The sequence below is a fragment of the Trichomycterus rosablanca genome, chromosome 24, assembly GCF_030014385.1.
Source record: "Trichomycterus rosablanca isolate fTriRos1 chromosome 24, fTriRos1.hap1, whole genome shotgun sequence".
Lineage (NCBI taxonomy): Eukaryota > Metazoa > Chordata > Actinopteri > Siluriformes > Trichomycteridae > Trichomycterus > Trichomycterus rosablanca.
The window spans coordinates 19,614,728-19,632,227 of NC_086011.1; the positions used below are offsets into that span (position 1 = coordinate 19,614,728).

At 44.1% G+C, this 17,500-nt stretch overlaps 2 protein-coding genes across 2 annotated transcripts in view; one reads left to right on the forward strand and one right to left on the reverse strand.

The window, feature by feature from the left end:
• Positions 1-12,008, forward strand: part of wdr77 (WD repeat domain 77) — a 17,738-nt gene extending 5,730 nt beyond the window's left edge. Inside the window, exons 2-10 of the mRNA XM_062986445.1 lie at positions 1,826-2,011; positions 3,968-4,109; positions 4,318-4,367; positions 4,634-4,704; positions 5,246-5,300; positions 6,959-7,030; positions 7,120-7,228; positions 11,584-11,652; positions 11,822-12,008. Coding sequence (XP_062842515.1) covers positions 1,826-2,011; positions 3,968-4,109; positions 4,318-4,367; positions 4,634-4,704; positions 5,246-5,300; positions 6,959-7,030; positions 7,120-7,228; positions 11,584-11,652; positions 11,822-11,951 — 884 coding nt within the window. The 3' untranslated portion in view covers positions 11,952-12,008. The remainder of the gene's footprint in view (positions 1-1,825; positions 2,012-3,967; positions 4,110-4,317; positions 4,368-4,633; positions 4,705-5,245; positions 5,301-6,958; positions 7,031-7,119; positions 7,229-11,583; positions 11,653-11,821) is intronic.
• A 2,428-nt stretch (positions 12,009-14,436) lies between these two features.
• Positions 14,437-17,500, reverse strand: part of LOC134302020 (mucin-2) — an 11,776-nt gene continuing 8,712 nt past the window's right edge. Inside the window, exons 4-5 of the mRNA XM_062986994.1 lie at positions 15,341-17,255; positions 14,437-14,904 (exon numbers count right to left, since the gene is read on the reverse strand). Of these exons, the coding sequence (XP_062843064.1) occupies positions 14,811-14,904; positions 15,341-17,255 (2,009 nt within the window). The 3' untranslated portion in view covers positions 14,437-14,810. The remainder of the gene's footprint in view (positions 14,905-15,340; positions 17,256-17,500) is intronic.

Consider the following 17,500-nt stretch of genomic DNA (forward strand, 5'->3'; position numbering starts at 1 on the left):
TGCAAGAAGAATGGCTTAAAATCCCTCTGACCACTGTGCAGGACTTGTATATGTCATTTCCAAGAGGAATTGACGCTGTATTGGCCGCAAAAGGAGGCCCTACACCATACTAATAAATTATTGTGGTCTAAAACCAGGTGTTTCAGTTATTTTGTCCAACCCTGTATATATAATGTGTGTGTATATATAATGTGTGTGTGTGTATATGTATAATGTGTGTGTGTCTATATAATGTGTGTGTGTGTGTTGTTAGAAATTCATTTGCAAAATTCAGAAGCCAGGAGACCGCCAGTCTTCAGGAGTAGAGTCGTTTATTAACACATACAGATAGATGTATGGGCACAGCTTGGAAGACCGACAAAAAATCTAACTACATATATTTTGGGAAGACTTTATATACACTAGAAATGAGGGGAGGATTAGAAAGAAAGAGGAGGAGGTCAGGGGGGCAGGAATGACCATGCAGAGGGGGACTGCAAAAGGTGACCAAAAGGTTGGGCTAGGGTAATAAAAGGGTGCTGGTTTTATTATGGGTAATACATGAGATCACAAAAGGGCTTTGGGCTTAATAACACAATTAGGTGTGGGTAGACAGGATTGGGTGTGTGTAGGAGACAGGGAGTGGGGTGATACAGGATGGGGTTTCAAACAGGAGGGTTCATTTCAATATACAAAATGTAAGAAAAGGGGGATAATTTCTCGTAGTATATATAATGTGTGTGTGTATATAATGTGTGTGTATATATAATGTGTGTGTATATATATAATGTGTGTGTGTATATATAATGTGTGTGTATATATAATGTATGTATATATAATGTATGTGTGTGTATATATTGTGTGTGTGTGTGTACATAGTGTGTGTATATATAATATGTGTGTGTATATATAATGTGTGTGTGTGTATACAGTATAGGGTGTGTGTGTGTATATAATGTGTGTGTGTGTGTGTGTATATAATATGTGTGTATATATAATGTGTGTATGTGTGTGTGTGTATATAATGTGTGTGTGTGTATATAATGTGTGTGTGTGTATATATATTGTGTGTGTGTATATAATGTGTGTGTGTGTGTATATAATGTGTGTGTGTATATAGTGTGTGTGTATATAGTGTGTGTGTGTATATAATGTGTGTATATAGTGTGTGTGTGTATATATGTGTGTGTATATATAATGTGTGTGTGTGTATATAATGTGTGTGTGTGTATATAATGTGTGTGTGTATATATAATGTGTGTGTATATTATGTGTGTGTGTGTATATAATGTGTGTATATAATGTGTGTGTGTGTATATAGTGTGTGTGTGTGTATATAATGTGTGTGTATATAACGTGTGTGTGTATATATAATGTGTGTGTGTGTATATAATTTGTGTGTGTATATAATGTGTGTATATAATGTGTGTGTGTGTATATAATGTGTGTGTGTGTGTATGTATATATAATGTGTGTGTGTGTGTATATAATGTGTGTATATAATGTGTGTATATAATGTGTGTGTGTATATATAATGTGTGTGTGTGTGTGTGTATATAATGTGTGTGTGTATATAACGTGTGTGTGTGTATATAATGTGTGTGTGTGTATATATAACGTGTGTGTGTGTGTGTATATAATGTGTGTGTGTATATATAATGTGTGTGTGTGTGTATATAATGTGTGTGTGTGTATATAATGTGTGTATATAATGTGTGTATATAATGTGTGTGTGTATATATAATGTGTGTGTGTGTGTATATAATGTGTGTGTGTATATAACGTGTGTGTGTGTGTATATAATGTGTGTGTGTGTGTATATAACGTGTGTGTGTGTGTGTATCAGATGGACTCCTCCTCCTCGGTGCCTCTAACCTGACGGCCCGGTGCTGGTTCGGTTCTCTCTGGATTTATTCGGATCCTAAATTGGCCCCTAATGAAGGATTCTGTAAGGCGGGGCTTCAGACGGAGGCGGGGCTTAGTGACGTCAAGTGGCTGACTGACAGGACCATCGTCACGGCAACAGACTCAGGTTTGTTTGTTTATTAGGATTGTAACGTTATGTTTTACACTTTGGTTACATCATGACAGGAACGTTCGTTACTCATTACACAAGATTCATCAGTTCACAAGTTTATATCAAACACAGACATGGACAATTTTTTTCTCCAATTCACCTCACTTACACGTCTTTGGAGCACCCGGAGTAAACCCACGCAGACACGGGGAGAACATGCAAACTCCACACAGAAAGCACCCGAACTGCCCCACCTGGGGATCGAACCCAGGACCTTCTTGCTGTGAGGTGAAAGTGCTACCCACTTAGCCACCGTGCCGCCCCAGACTCAGGTAAACTGGAACATTAATATCAGAGATAAACGACGAGCGCGTCACATCAACACGGCTTCATAGTGTATTGATTAATGATCAGTGAAATGTGGTGAAGGAAGTCACTAATTAAATGTGCTAATTAGGGCTGTCGCGCTAACCGCAATTCTGAAATATCGCGGTATAGACCAGCCAACCGCAGGGCATGCTGGACAACCGCAACACCGCGATATTCACGTTTTTTCTTTTTCTTCTCCTTTTTTTTTATTGTTGCAGGTCCATCTTGTTTTATACGCTTACATTCGTGCGTAATAAATGTTAAATAAATTCATATTGAAAATGAGCTAGGAGCGACATTTTCCCGCAACCTGTTCTCATGCGTTGCTGCTGAGTGTCAGGCTTTGTGTTTTAAAATGTAAACAATCGCAACAGGAATTATAGGCAAGTTTATTAATGATTAAATTGAGTTCACACTCAATAAATACTTGTAATTTAGACTATATTCAAACAGCCTTGGCGAACTAAAACACTTAATGACGGTTAATATGGCATTGCAGCCTGCAGATTCTCTCTTGCTGGCTTGCTGGAATGATTTAAATGCATTTTTTCGTTGAATAAAAATTTATTGAAACGAATAATAACTTGAAACGTAGTATATATTGTTATGTTAATTATACCTACTAAATAGATGGTTAATAGTGGCGCGATAACCAGGCTAGACTTTCTCTGATCTCTAAAGTCGCATGCAGGATCAGTACATCTACAGTGTATTAATGCAACGAGCACCATCAGAGAGAGTTTTAGTACCGAGGGGAACATCGCTACCCCACTCAGATCCTCTCTAAAACACATCAGGTGAACATGTTGGTTCATCTAGCGTGCATGATAACGCAGGTTTAAACTCTTACAGACTTATTCTTTATTCTATTTTTTTACCATATTTTGATTAGATGTGCATTTAAAATATTTAGCCTAAACACTTTTTTTTTGTTTCACAGTGTATATCTAACCTAGGCTAGAAGCTTATTTAAACCTTTTTTTAATAGAGAAAAGACGCGCATCCCTGCTCTGTTCTGTATTTAACAATAGCCTAAACACGCATTTCATTGGTCTTAAAGCCGTCTCATCTTTGTCATTATAAAGCAATAATATATCGAATCATAGCCTAACAATAAAGCTTGTTTATATAGCTCTAAAATCAAGATCAATTAAGTAATTTTCAAAAACAACAAAAAAATGGCGATATAACCGCATACCGCGATATTGAGACAGGCTGAATACCGCAAGGGGAAATTCTGTCACCGCGACAGCCCTAGTGCTAATCATAATAAATAAGATGCAGTGGTGTGTTAGAAATTCATGTGCAAATGATCAAACAGGAGGGTTCATTTCAATATACAAAATGTAAGAAAAGGGGGATAATTTCTCTTGGGTGCTTCCTGAGAGCGTTAGTGTGTTTCAGATGCTAATCAGAGTTTCTACTGGAACAGGAAGCAGAACCTCCAGCGGCAGGAACTATTCACAGTTCTGAAGATGAAAGATGAACCACTACTGATATCTGGGGGAATGTTGTGTGTGTGTGTGTGTGTGTGTGTGTATAATGTTGTGTGTGTATAATGTGTGTATAATGTTGTGTTTGTGTATAATGTTGTGTGTGTAGGTGCAGTTGAATTATGGGGTTTATCCGAAGACGAGCGTTTGTTGGTGAACAAGTTCAGTCATCATGAACATGATCATATCGTCACGGCGATCAGTCCTGCAGCCGACGCCCAGCACGCCGTCAGCGGCTGCATGGACTGCAGGTGTGTGTGTGTGTGTGTGAAGCACATCTCCACTGGACTGCACACTTAAATATTGTTGTGGCTAAATGGGTGTAAATCCCTGCAGTCACTTTCCAAAGTCACAGAAACTCCCTCCCTGATGTGTGTGTGTGTGTGTGTGTGTGTGTGTGTGTGTGTGTGTGTGTGTGTGTGTGTGTGTGTGTGTGTGTGTGTGTGTGTTTTTTTTCAGGATTAAAGTGTGGGATCTGAATCAGGAAGCTGTTCTCAACACCTATAACGGTAAGAGAATAAACATGATGCACTACTGTATATAGGAGCAGCTTTTTTTGTGTATGTGTACCAGTATTGATGGGTCAGTTAGTGAATGTAGAGCTGAATGGATGAAGAAGAACGAGAACTGATTCAGTCTGGTCCTCACTCCTCACACTGATGCAGATGTTTCCACAGCTGTAGGATCAGTAGAACCTGAATTCTCTCTGTGTGTGTTTGTGTGTGTGTTTGTGTGTGTGTTTGTGTGTGTGTTTGTGTGTGTGTTTCTGGATCAGTTCATTCCATGGCTGTGAACAGTGTGAGCTGCAGCCCTACAGATCCGTCACTCTTCCTCTCCTGTGCCCAGGTAACCTTCATCCTCCTCATCCTCAGTCAGCAGCAGATTTTTACTGAACTCTTATAAATCGTCTCTGAACTTTAATCAGAATAAAAACTTTCAGCTTCCTTTATAGATTTTATAGATCAGTCGAGTGTATCCTCTGATCTGTTGATGATGATTTGCACTGTAGAAGGTGAAATCCCTTCAGAATCACTGGTTGAGAAACGTTTGTTATTAAACTGCTGCATTAGTTTTGATTCGGGAGTGAAGTGATGAGTCTCTGCCCGTTCTTGCTCATGAAGGACTAGAACTTTCCTGGATGTGTGGTCGAGTCCCCTGTTTAGGGTTTTATACTGATTTATGTTGTAAACTGTCCCGTCGTCTTTTTTTTTTTTTGGAGCTTTCCGGGCGTGGTCGGCACTAATCTTTACTCTGATCTTTACATTGTGATGTGAGTGTTGAGAGAGACGCTGAACATCATTAAGTTTTAATCTCATGTCCTTCCTGATGCTGGACGTTTGGATCAGTTTTCCACTTAAAGGAACTAAACTAATCTGTTCTGGTGCAGGACGGACGCTTGCTGCTGTGGGATCGAAGAAAACCCAAACCTGCTACTAGATTAGGTACCACACACACACACACACACACACACACACACACACACACACACACTAATTTTTATTACACTAGCTATCATTGGAAGGAAGTCTGCCATGATTGTATTTGTGAGCCATAAATATGAAGATAAGTCAGGCTTTTGGAAAAAATTTTTTTTTTTAATTTAGATTTTTGTGATTGTGAAATTAATGACAGAAATGAGGTGAAATCACAGATTCAGGTTCGAGTGCTGCAGAATTACATGCAGTTTTACTTCCAACCACCAGGTGGTGCCAGAAACTCCCTTCTGTTTTAGAGTTAAAATAACTTCTTATTATCGGTGTTGTTATACAGTCAAGGACGGATTAAGGATAGTCTGGGCCCCCCCAAAAAAAACAACATAAATAAATTAATACATTAAACAACCTGTCAATAACTAACCCTAACACAAGAATCTATTTTATATAAGTTTCTTTCTACTCTTCTTTCTTGCAAAGTCATCCACTAATTCATCAAAATTAAGCTGTCTGACCAAATCTGATTCAATGGCCAGAAGTGACAGTGAGTTCAGGCGGTTTTGGCGCATCCTAATCCTGAGTTCATTCTTAATACGAGCCAGTTTGGAGAATGAACGCTCCCCTTCACAATTTGTGATAGGCACAGTCAAAAAAAGTCTAAGTGCTATGTAGACATTTGGAAAGGTTGACTGTAAATTCAAATTGATCATGGTTTTGAGCATTTTACTAGGACATTTTTCTTTTTCTGTTATGAATGATTTGTATTGTATCAATTCATCTGCCAGGCTCATGTTCAGATCTGAAGGATATGCTGCAGCGAGTGAGTTAGCCTTTAAAGTGAGCTCACTGTTGGACATATTGTCAGGCATGAAAAGAACATCAAATAGCTCAGTTAAGTGTGTGTATGCATTCAAACTGCTTGAAATTGCTTGTCTTAAATTTAAATAATTGCAAAATTGCAAAATTAATTTGTGTCTCTGCGCTTAAGAGAAATGGAACATAATAATTTTGAAAAAATACAAATTCAGAAACATTAAGTAAGGGCCTGAATCGCATATTTGCAACAAAACGTCTGTTATGAAATATGGTAGCTTGCCTGGCAATTTGTAGGTCCCTAGAAAGTCAAGGAGCCATGGTAAACGACTTCTATGGAAGTCAAGGGCCGCATAGCAGGGGCCCTCGTAATCAAGGGCCCTCTAATGGTATGCCCTGCTCTTCTCTATGGCCCCCTGGTAGAGGCTCTCATAACCAGGGCCCTCTAAAAATATGCCCCCCTCTTTCCTAGGACCCCTAATAGCCAGAAGTCGAAGTCAGAGCAGTGCCACAACGCCTCATCCATTTTCATAAGGGGCCCAAAAGCATGGCTAGGGGCCCCAAAAGCATGGCTAGGGCCCCCAAGAGGCCCTGGGGTCAAAGTCCCTAATAGTCAGAGGATCCTTAAAATGGAGGGCCCTCGGAAATAAAAATGTATTGTATCATAAATGTTGATAGGCATCGCAAAATGTTTTGGGCCAGGGCCCCCCGGGGCCCCCTGACCTCAAGGGCCCCTGGGCGCTGGCCCCACTGACCCGGTCAGTAATCCAGCCATGTATACAGTATAATAAATGTTTGTGTGCGCGTGTGTGTGTGTGTGTGTGTGTGTGTGTGTGTGTGTGTGTGTGTTACAGATGTGGTTTCTCCGAGTTGCAGTGTAACTGCTGTGGTGTGGCATCCACATGAAACAAGCACAATAGCTTATGGTACATTATACACACTACATCTCCCATAATCCCTCACTCTACACACACTACATCTCCCATAATCCCATTGTGTGTGTGTGTGTGTGTAGGTGATGAACTGGGCAGGGTGGTTATTAAGGATTTCCAGGCTGCAGGAGAAATTCAGACCATCAACTCACACAAACGCAGAGTAACAGGACTCAGCTTCTCCTCACACAGGTACTCACACACACACACACACCTCACACAGGTACACACACACCTCACACAGGTACACACACTCACACACCTCACACAGGTACACACACACCTCACACAGGTACACACACTCACACACCTCACACAGATACACACACACACACCTCACACAGGTCACACAGGTACACACACTCACACACACTCACACCTCACACAGATACTCACACTCACACACACCTCACACAGGTACACACACTCACACACCTCACACAGATACACACACACACACCTCACACAGGTCACACAGGTACACACACTCACACACACTCACACCTCACACAGATACACACACTCACACACACCTCACACAGGTACACACACACACACACACCTCACACAGGTACTCACACTCACACACACCTCACAGGTACACTCACACACGCACCTCACACAGGTACACACGCACCTCACACAGGTACACACACACCTCACACAGGTACACACACACACCTCACACAGGTACACACACTCACACACATCACACAGATACACACACACACACACCTCACACAGGTCACACAGGTACACACACTCACACACACTCACACCTCACACAGGTACACACACTCACACACACTCACACCTCACACAGGTACACACACACACACACACCTCACACAGGTACTCACACTCACACACACCTCACACAGGTACACTCACACACACACACCTCACACAGGTACACACACACCTCACACAGGTACACACACACACCTCACACCTCACACAGGTACTCACACTCACACACACCTCACAGGTACACTCACACACGGACCTCACACAGGTACACACACACCTCACACAGGTACACACACACCTCACACAGGTACACACACTCACACACCTCACACAGATACACACACACACACCTCACACAGGTCACACAGGTACACACACTCACACACACTCACACCTCACACAGATACTCACACTCACACACACCTCACACAGGTACACACACTCACACACCTCACACAGATACACACACACACACCTCACACAGGTCACACAGGTACACACACTCACACACACTCACACCTCACACAGATACACACACTCACACACACCTCACACAGGTACACACACACACACACCTCACACAGGTACTCACACTCACACACACCTCACAGGTACACTCACACACGCACCTCACACAGGTACACACGCACCTCACACAGGTACACACACACCTCACACAGGTACACACACACACCTCACACAGGTACACACACTCACACACATCACACAGATACACACACACACACACCTCACACAGGTCACACAGGTACACACACTCACACACACTCACACCTCACACAGGTACACACACACACCTCACACAGGTACTCACACTCACACACACCTCACACAGGTACACTCACACACACACACCTCACACAGGTACACACACACCTCACACAGGTACACACACACACCTCACACCTCACACAGGTACTCACACTCACCTCACACCTCACACAGGTACTCACACTCACACACACCTCACAGGTACACTCACACACGCACCTCACACAGGTACACACACACACCTCACACAGGTACACACACACACCTCACACAGGTACACACACACACCTCACACCTCACACAGGTACTCACACTCACACACACCTCACAGGTACACTCACACACGCACCTCACACAGGTACACACACACCTCACACAGGTACACACACACCTCACACAGGTACACACACACCTCACACAGGTACACACACTCACACACATCACACAGATACACACACACACACCTCACACAGGTCACACAGGTACACACACTCACACACACTCACACCTCACACAGATACACACACTCACACACACCTCACACAGGTACACACACACACACACACCTCACACAGGTACTCACACTCACACACACCTCACACAGGTACACACACACCTCACACAGGTACACACACACACCTCACACAGGTACACACACACTCACACACACACACACCTCACACAGGTACACACACACACCTCACACAGGTACACACACACACCTCACACAGGTACACACAGTCACACACCTCACACAGATACACACACACACCTCACACAGGTCACACAGGTACACACACTCACACACACTCACACCTCACACAGGTGCTCACACACACACACCTCACACAGGTACTCACACTCACACACACCTCACAGGTACACTCACACACACACCTCACACAGGTACACACACACCTCACACACACTCACACCTCACACAGGTACTCACACACACACACCTCACACAGGTACTCACACTCACACACACCTCACAGGTACACTCACACACACACCTCACACAGGTACACACACACACCTCACACAGGTTCACACACCTCACACAGATACACACACACACACCTCACACAGGTCACACAGGTACACACTCACACACACTCACACCTCACACAGATACACACACACACACACACCTCACACAGGTACACTCTCTGCGGACGTCTCTCTGTTAGTAATGGGTCGTTTGCGAGCGATCCGATTCTATTGAACGGCTCTTTCAAATGAACCGAGTCGCATCTCTGGGAACCGTTATATATATATATGTTTTATATGTTCTTTTCATTTTTGCGCCGTTCTTATTGGCTGTAATGCACCAATTCTGCTTCACATCAGTACGGGGAATTAATCAGTCATAATAAAAGCTGTTTATTGTCGGAATTCAAATCCGAAATCCGAGTATCGCGAAGAGTGAGCGCGACACACACACACACACACGGAGATAATATTATATTGTATAAACTTGCACAAGTGTGTTTTTTTGCAAGTTCGGGCTTGTCAGTGAATGTAACTGTATTCGGTACACAGATGTTATAGTGACATGCTAGCGCGTTGTGCCACCCCACCCCATGGTTTTGAATGGCAAGATGCTAACTGTTAGCTTAGCAAGCAAAACCCGATGGAATCGCTGTCTAAGTAGCGCATTCCAATAACCTGCCTTATAATAAGTCATTGACTTATTAGAATCCTCTCTACTGAGGCAGCTGCCTATGTAGGCAGTAAGGGAGCAAGGCAGCTCACTAGGTGTTTGAACACACCCTATGCCGAGCGCTCCCTAGCTTTTGTGTTATCACCTCAAACAGTGAGCACCCCCACAACCAATCAGTGAGCTCCAACCGCCTACAACTCCCGCCCCTCCCTTACTGTGGATTCGCGCAGGTCTTAAAGTCTCCGTTTTCAAGGTGGACCTTAAGCAGAAATTTGGCGCTTCACATTTTTAAATACCGCGGTATACCGTAATACCATCATACCGCCCAACCCTACCTCACACACACACACACCTCACACAGGTACACATCACGCAGGTACACATCACGCAGGTACACACACACCGCACAGGTACACACAACCACACACCTCACACAGGTACAAACACACACTCACACACACCTTACACACACACACACACACACACACACACACCTCACACAGGTACACATCACGCAGGTACACACACACCGCACAGGTACACACAACCACACACCTCACACAGGTACAAACACACACTCACACACACACACACACACACACCTCACACAGGTACACACACACCTCACACACACCTTACACACACACACACACACACCTCACACAGGTACACATACACCTTACACACACACACACACACACACACTCACACACACCTCACACAGGTACACATCACGCAGGTACACACACACCGCACAGGTACACACACACACTCACACACACCTCACACAGGTACACATCACGCAGGTACACACACACTGCACAGGTACACACACACACACACACCTCACTCAGGTACACATCATGCAGGTACACACACATACCTCACACAGGTACACACACCTCACACACACACACCTCACTCAGGTACACATCACGAGGGGTACACACACACCTCACACAGGTACACACACCTCACACACACACCTCACTCAGGTACACATTACGCAGGTACACACACACCTCACACAGGTACACACACCTCACACACACACCTCACACAGGTACACTCACACACCACCAGCAGCAGCAGCTGGATGAAGAGACTGAATCTACTCCTAACCTGAAGAAACAAAAACACAGTGAAGTGTGTAGCAGGGTGGCGCTAGCTCAGAACCTGATCTGAAGATTCCTGGTTCATGCCCAACCACCACTAAGCTGTTACTGTTGGGCCCCTGAGCAAGGCCCTTAACCCTCTGGTGCTTGAATTGTAAGTGGCTTTGTATAAAAGTGTGTTCTGAGTCTGCTGTGCGTGTGTGTGTGTGTGTGTGTGTGTGTTATAGTTCTCCTCTGTTGGCGTCGGTTAGTGATGACTGTAACGTTGTCGTGGTGAATTCGGAGCTCAGAGAGACGTGAGTACAAACATCATTCACATCAAACATCCACTGTGACCCCAACCGGACCCACTGCGACCCTGATCAGATTTGTGAATTTGTATGTAAATTTTGATCAGATTGTTTTAACTGTGTGTGTTTGTGTGTGTGTGTGTTTGTGTGTTTGTGTGTTTGTGTGTGTGTGTAGTTACAGAGACGTTAGACACCAGGATTTTGTGCGGGGGGTGTGTTGGGTTCCCGATGGTTCTGATGTTCTTACAACGGTTGGATGGGATCATCAGGTTCTCCACCACGACGTCCAGGAGATACACACCTAATACACACACACACACACACACACACTTCATGATTGAATAAACTTGATGTTCAGCTGATTTTTGTCTCCTCGATTCTAAGTTATCCAACCCCTGTATTACCCCCATATTACTTCTCTATTACCCCTGTATTACCCCCATATTACTTCTCTATTACCCCTGTATTACCCCCATATTACTTCTCTATTACCCCTGTATTACCCCCATATTACTTCTCTATTATCCCTGTATTACCCCCATATTACTTCTCTATTACCCCTGTATTACCCCCATATTACTTCTCCCATATTACTTCTCTATTACCCCCATATTACTTCTCTATTACCCCTGTATTACCCCATATTACTCCTCTATTACCCCTGTATTACCCCCATATTACTTCTCTATTACCCCTGTATTACCCCATATTACTCCTCTATTACCCCTGTATTACCCCCATTTTACTCCTCTATTACCCCCATATTACTTCTCTATTACCCTATATTACTCCTCTATTATCCCTGTATTACCCCATATTACTCCTCTATTACCCCTGTATTACCCCCATATTACTTCTCTATTACCCCATATTACTCCTATATTATCCCTGTATTACCCCCATATTACTCCTCTATTACCCCCATATTACTCCTCTATTACCCCTGTATTACCCCATATTACTTCTCTATTACCCCTGTATTACCCCGTATTACTTCTCTATTACCCCATATTACTCCTCTATTACCCCATATTACTCCTCTATTATCCCTGTATTACCCCATATTACTCCTCTATTACCCCTGTATTACCCCATATTACTCCTCTATTACCCCTGTATTACCCCATATTACTCCTCTATTACCCCATATTACTCCTCTATTACCCCTGTATTACCCCATATTACTCCTCTATTACCCCTGTATTACCCCCATATTACTCCTCTATTACCCCCATATTACTCCTCTACTACCCCTGTATTACCTCCATATTACTCCTCTACTACCCCTGTATTACCCCCATATTACTCCTCTACTACCCCTGTATTACCCCCATATTACTCCTCTATTACCCCTGTATTACCCCCATATTACTCCTCTATTACTCCTGTATTACCCGATATTACTCCTCTACTACCCCTGTATTACCCCCATATTACTCCTCTATTACCCTCATATTACTCCTCTATTACCCCTGTATTACCCCATATTACTCCTCTATTACCCCTTTATTACCCCCATATTACTCCTCTATTACCCCATATTACTCCTCTATTACCCCATACTACCCCTGTATTACCCCATATTACTCCTCTATTACCCTCATATTACTCCTCTATTACCCCTGTATTACCCCATATTACTCCTCTATTACCCCTTTATTACCCCCATATTACTCCTCTATTACCCCATATTACTCCTCTATTACCCCTGTATTACCCCATATTACTCCTCTATTACCCCTGTATTAACCTCATATTACTCCTCTATTACCCCTGTATTACCCCCATACTACCCCTGTATTACCCCATATTACTCCTCTATTACCCCTCTAAAAAACTTGGATACGGTTACATCGGGAGAAAACGGCAGAAATGAAATATAAATGTTGATTCTTTTTGATAATTGCCCCCCGTTAGCAGAACTGTGTGATCTGAACGTTTGTCCTGAATCACGTGGATCAGGTTTATAATGACTAACGCTGCACAGTTCAGATGAAGGAGAAGCTCTGTGCTCACGGTGAAGCTAATCAGCGTGTGGGAACGAGTTTAGCTTCATTGTTTGTTATTGTGTAATGAGACACGCCCGCAAGGTCACGTTTCAATATAAACACACAAAAACTGTGCACTGCAAAAGTAATCACACCTCAGATCATTAAAGGAAACGTACACCACCACGACACCATTAACGTGTACGTTTAATAAAACCTTATATATCTGAGAAACAGTTATCCAACACCCAGATCACCCACAAACGTATTTATCATTTCCTTCATCAACCGAGTTATTAATAAATAAATATATAAACGTCATTGTTAAGCTAATTATGTTCATTAAGCACAGTGAGGTGTGATGTGAGCAGCTCTGAGGAATATGAATATAAACTCATCCTGTATCTCACCAGTAACCTGCAGTCAGGGCCTTAAAGCTTCTACAGGAACTCTACACAATATATCTGATTAAAAGCTAATCCAGCATTTCATCATGAAAACCATAGCAACAGTGAAACGTGGTGGTGGTAGCATGATAGTGTGCAGCATTAAAGTAAACTTGATGTTTTTGAGGGAACGATGTAAGATCATCCGTCCACGAGCTAAAGCGCGTCACTGTCAGAAAGGCTAAACAGTAACACACAGTAACAGTAACACACCATAACACACAGTAACACTGTAACACAGTAACAGTGACACACCATAACACACAGTAACACACTGTAACAGTAACACACCATAACACACAGTAACACACAGTAACAGTAACACACCATAACACACAGTAACACACTGGAGGCTCTTCTAATCATTTATTTATTCAGTTCGTTACAGTTTATTTTGTTATTTTTATTCTCAGATTATTTTACACTGATCTGGATCGTTCATGTACACGTTTAATAACAATATAATACTTGATCAAGTAAATAAACAGATAATATAAGTGCACCTTATGGTGCAGAGCTCAGCGCTCGTTCTCTCTAATCAGTATTTACAGAAGAAAATGATTAATACACTTGATGTTTTTATAAAAGATAAATAATCAGATTAATGGATGTAACAATAAGAATAAGAGCAGACTGGCTCTCAGGTGAAGATTAGTGATGCCTGTCATAAACACGTGTTTCAGCTCCACATCCAGGCATTTAAAGCTCGTTCTGTTGGTGGCGCTGACGATCACTCGGTTTTGGCGACGGGTGTGATGGGCTGTTTGGTTCCAGGTCTCACCATGAACGTCATTCCAAACTGCTGCTTAGAGGAAGCGCTGCCACTGAAACACAACAAACCACAAATATCAGGAAAAAGAATCCAGATTGATTTTTTATAAATAAAAGCTTTTGGGTTAGGGTTTGGGGTTAGGGTTAGGGTTTGGAGTTAAGGATTAGAGGTAGGGTTAGGGATTAGAAGATGAAGAAGAAGAAGATATACTTTATTTGTCATATGTACATATACAGGTGTACAGCACAATGAAATTCTTTCTTCGCATATCCCAGCTTGTTTGGAAGTTGGGGTCAGAGCGCAGGGTCAGCCACCTTACGGCGCCCCTGGAGCAGACAGGGATAAGGGCCTTGCTCAAGGACCCAACAGTGGCTGCTTAGCAGAGCCTGGATTTGAACTGCCAACCTTCCGGTTAATTGCCCAAAGCTCCACCCACTAGGCTACCACTGTCCCTAAAGGGGTTAGGGTTAGGATAGTCGGTTTCTTACCTGCTGCTCGCTGGTTTGCTTTGAGCTTTTTGTGTTACTTTGTTCTGAAGCTCCGTCATGTCAAGACCCTTTGACTGGACCGACTGAACCAGGTTCTTGGGTTTGGGGGCAGAATTGTGTTGGTGACTGACACCCACGTCTTCGTCGTCCCATTCAGAGCTGACCTCAGGGGTGTGAGAGAATTTGGAATCCATTTCCAGCATCTTCTTCTGCAGGATGCTGAGCAGGGTGGCCTGGTTTGCAGCCGTGGGCGGGGGAGCCTGAGATGGGATAGAGGCTTGAGGTGGGGATTTGGTTAGTGTTGGCGTTAAAGCTTGGGGTGGAAGTTTTGGTGGAGATGGGGGTTGAATTTTGGGTGGAGATGAGGGTTGGATTTTGGGTGGAGATGGGGGTTGGATTTTGGGAGGAGATGGGGGCAGAGTCTGAGGCAGTGTTTTTACTGAAGCTGAGGATGAAGTGGAGGATTGAGACGGGGGGTTTGGTTTGTACAGGACACTGGGTGCAGCGCTGGTTGGTGCAGCGCTGCTGTATGGTTTGGTGTTCTGGAGACTAGCGGGACTGTTGGTGATGGAGTTCAGAGGTGAATTAACCCTCATACTGTTGGTAGGTGGGTACGGTGGGTACGTGCTGGGTGGAGTTTCATCTTCTGGATCAGAGTTTGCAAATTCAAGTGGAGGAGGAATGAAGGACAGGCCACCAACGCCATCAGTGACATCGTAGTGAGCAGGCAGAGGTGTTAAAGATTTAGATGATGTTGGTGATGTGATACTTGAGGTATTTATAGCGGAATTTTTACCCATAATGCTGGTGGAGGGGCTGATGGAGGGTACGGACTGCTGGGGTCTGGAGTAAGTAACTCTCTGGGTCTCAGGTTTGGACTCTGTGAGATGGGTTGGGCTGAGATTTGTGGAGGTCACGTTTGGTCTTGGGGTAACCATGAACGAGTTTGATCTTGTCTCACTGGGTTGAAAGCTAGCACCTGAGGAGTCTATAGAGCTGGTGCTTTTGGTGCTGTTCTGTCGTGAAAGCCCGGAACGCTGCTTGTCTCGCTCTTTGGCTGCCATTAAGAGTGCAAATGGTGATGCAGCAGGTTCTTTCACACTGGAACCTTCGTTGGTCTTGAGGTTCCTCAGCTTATGGCTCAGTAAGGGACTGTAGGATTGGGTTGTGGACGGTTGGAGTAAATGTTGGGCTGATAGCTCTCCCGGCACCCGTTCTCTCAGTGGTGTTCCTGCCCCCTCAGGTACGCCGTTAACGATCATGTTTGGTGTTGGAGTCGGGAATGTCCTCTGTGACCTCAGGTCCTGCTGATTGATCTCCAGCTTCATGCCTGAACTGTTCCGGCGGGTCGGCTTGACCGGGGGCACTGGGGGCTGTCCTGAATCGGGTAGTTCTGGCAGGATGCTGGTTTTCGGCACTGTTTGGATTAGAGCTGTGTTCTGAAGGTTGAAGGTGGAAGCTGACCTGACTGTGTGGCTGGCTGTCGGGTTGGTAGGTCCTGATGGGATTATGACCAGGTTGGGGATGGATGAGTACCTTGTGGGTTTTTCTGGAGGCATCTTTCTAATTATTGGGGACTTCGATGGGGGTAGTGGAGGGGTAAATTTTGGGCAGTCTGGTATGTCCTGTGGCATCATCATTTGAGCACCTGGAGGTTTTGGGGGAGTCATAGGTGGAGGCCTGATGGCTGAAAGGTCATGGTTTTCAGGTGCAGCCATGGAAGGGGGTTTTGGCGGCCGCATGGATGGTGGGTTTGGTTCTCCAAAAACTGCTGGTGGAGAAACAGTATGGCCGGGTGGTGGAGGGATGAACTGTGGAGGTGGAGGTGGAGGTGCGGTGGAGGGTGGTGGAGGAATCAGGATCTGTCCTTCCTCAACGTCATCAATGGAGATCAGGGAGAGTCTGTCTGTACTTCCTGTTTATGGAAAAGAAATGTTAGGTGATTAGTGCTGATCAGAACAATGAGCTTCTCAGTCCAGTGCCTGATTTCTGCTCCTGAACAGCTGGACACACCTGTATCAGGTATCCAGGAATCTCCAACCTTCACTTATTACAGGCAAGTTAAACACCAGAAGGAAACACATTTATGAAACGTGAATCATGGCACTGAAAGTAGCTACTGTTCCTGAAGCCTGAGAGCGTGGAATACCTGCGACAGGT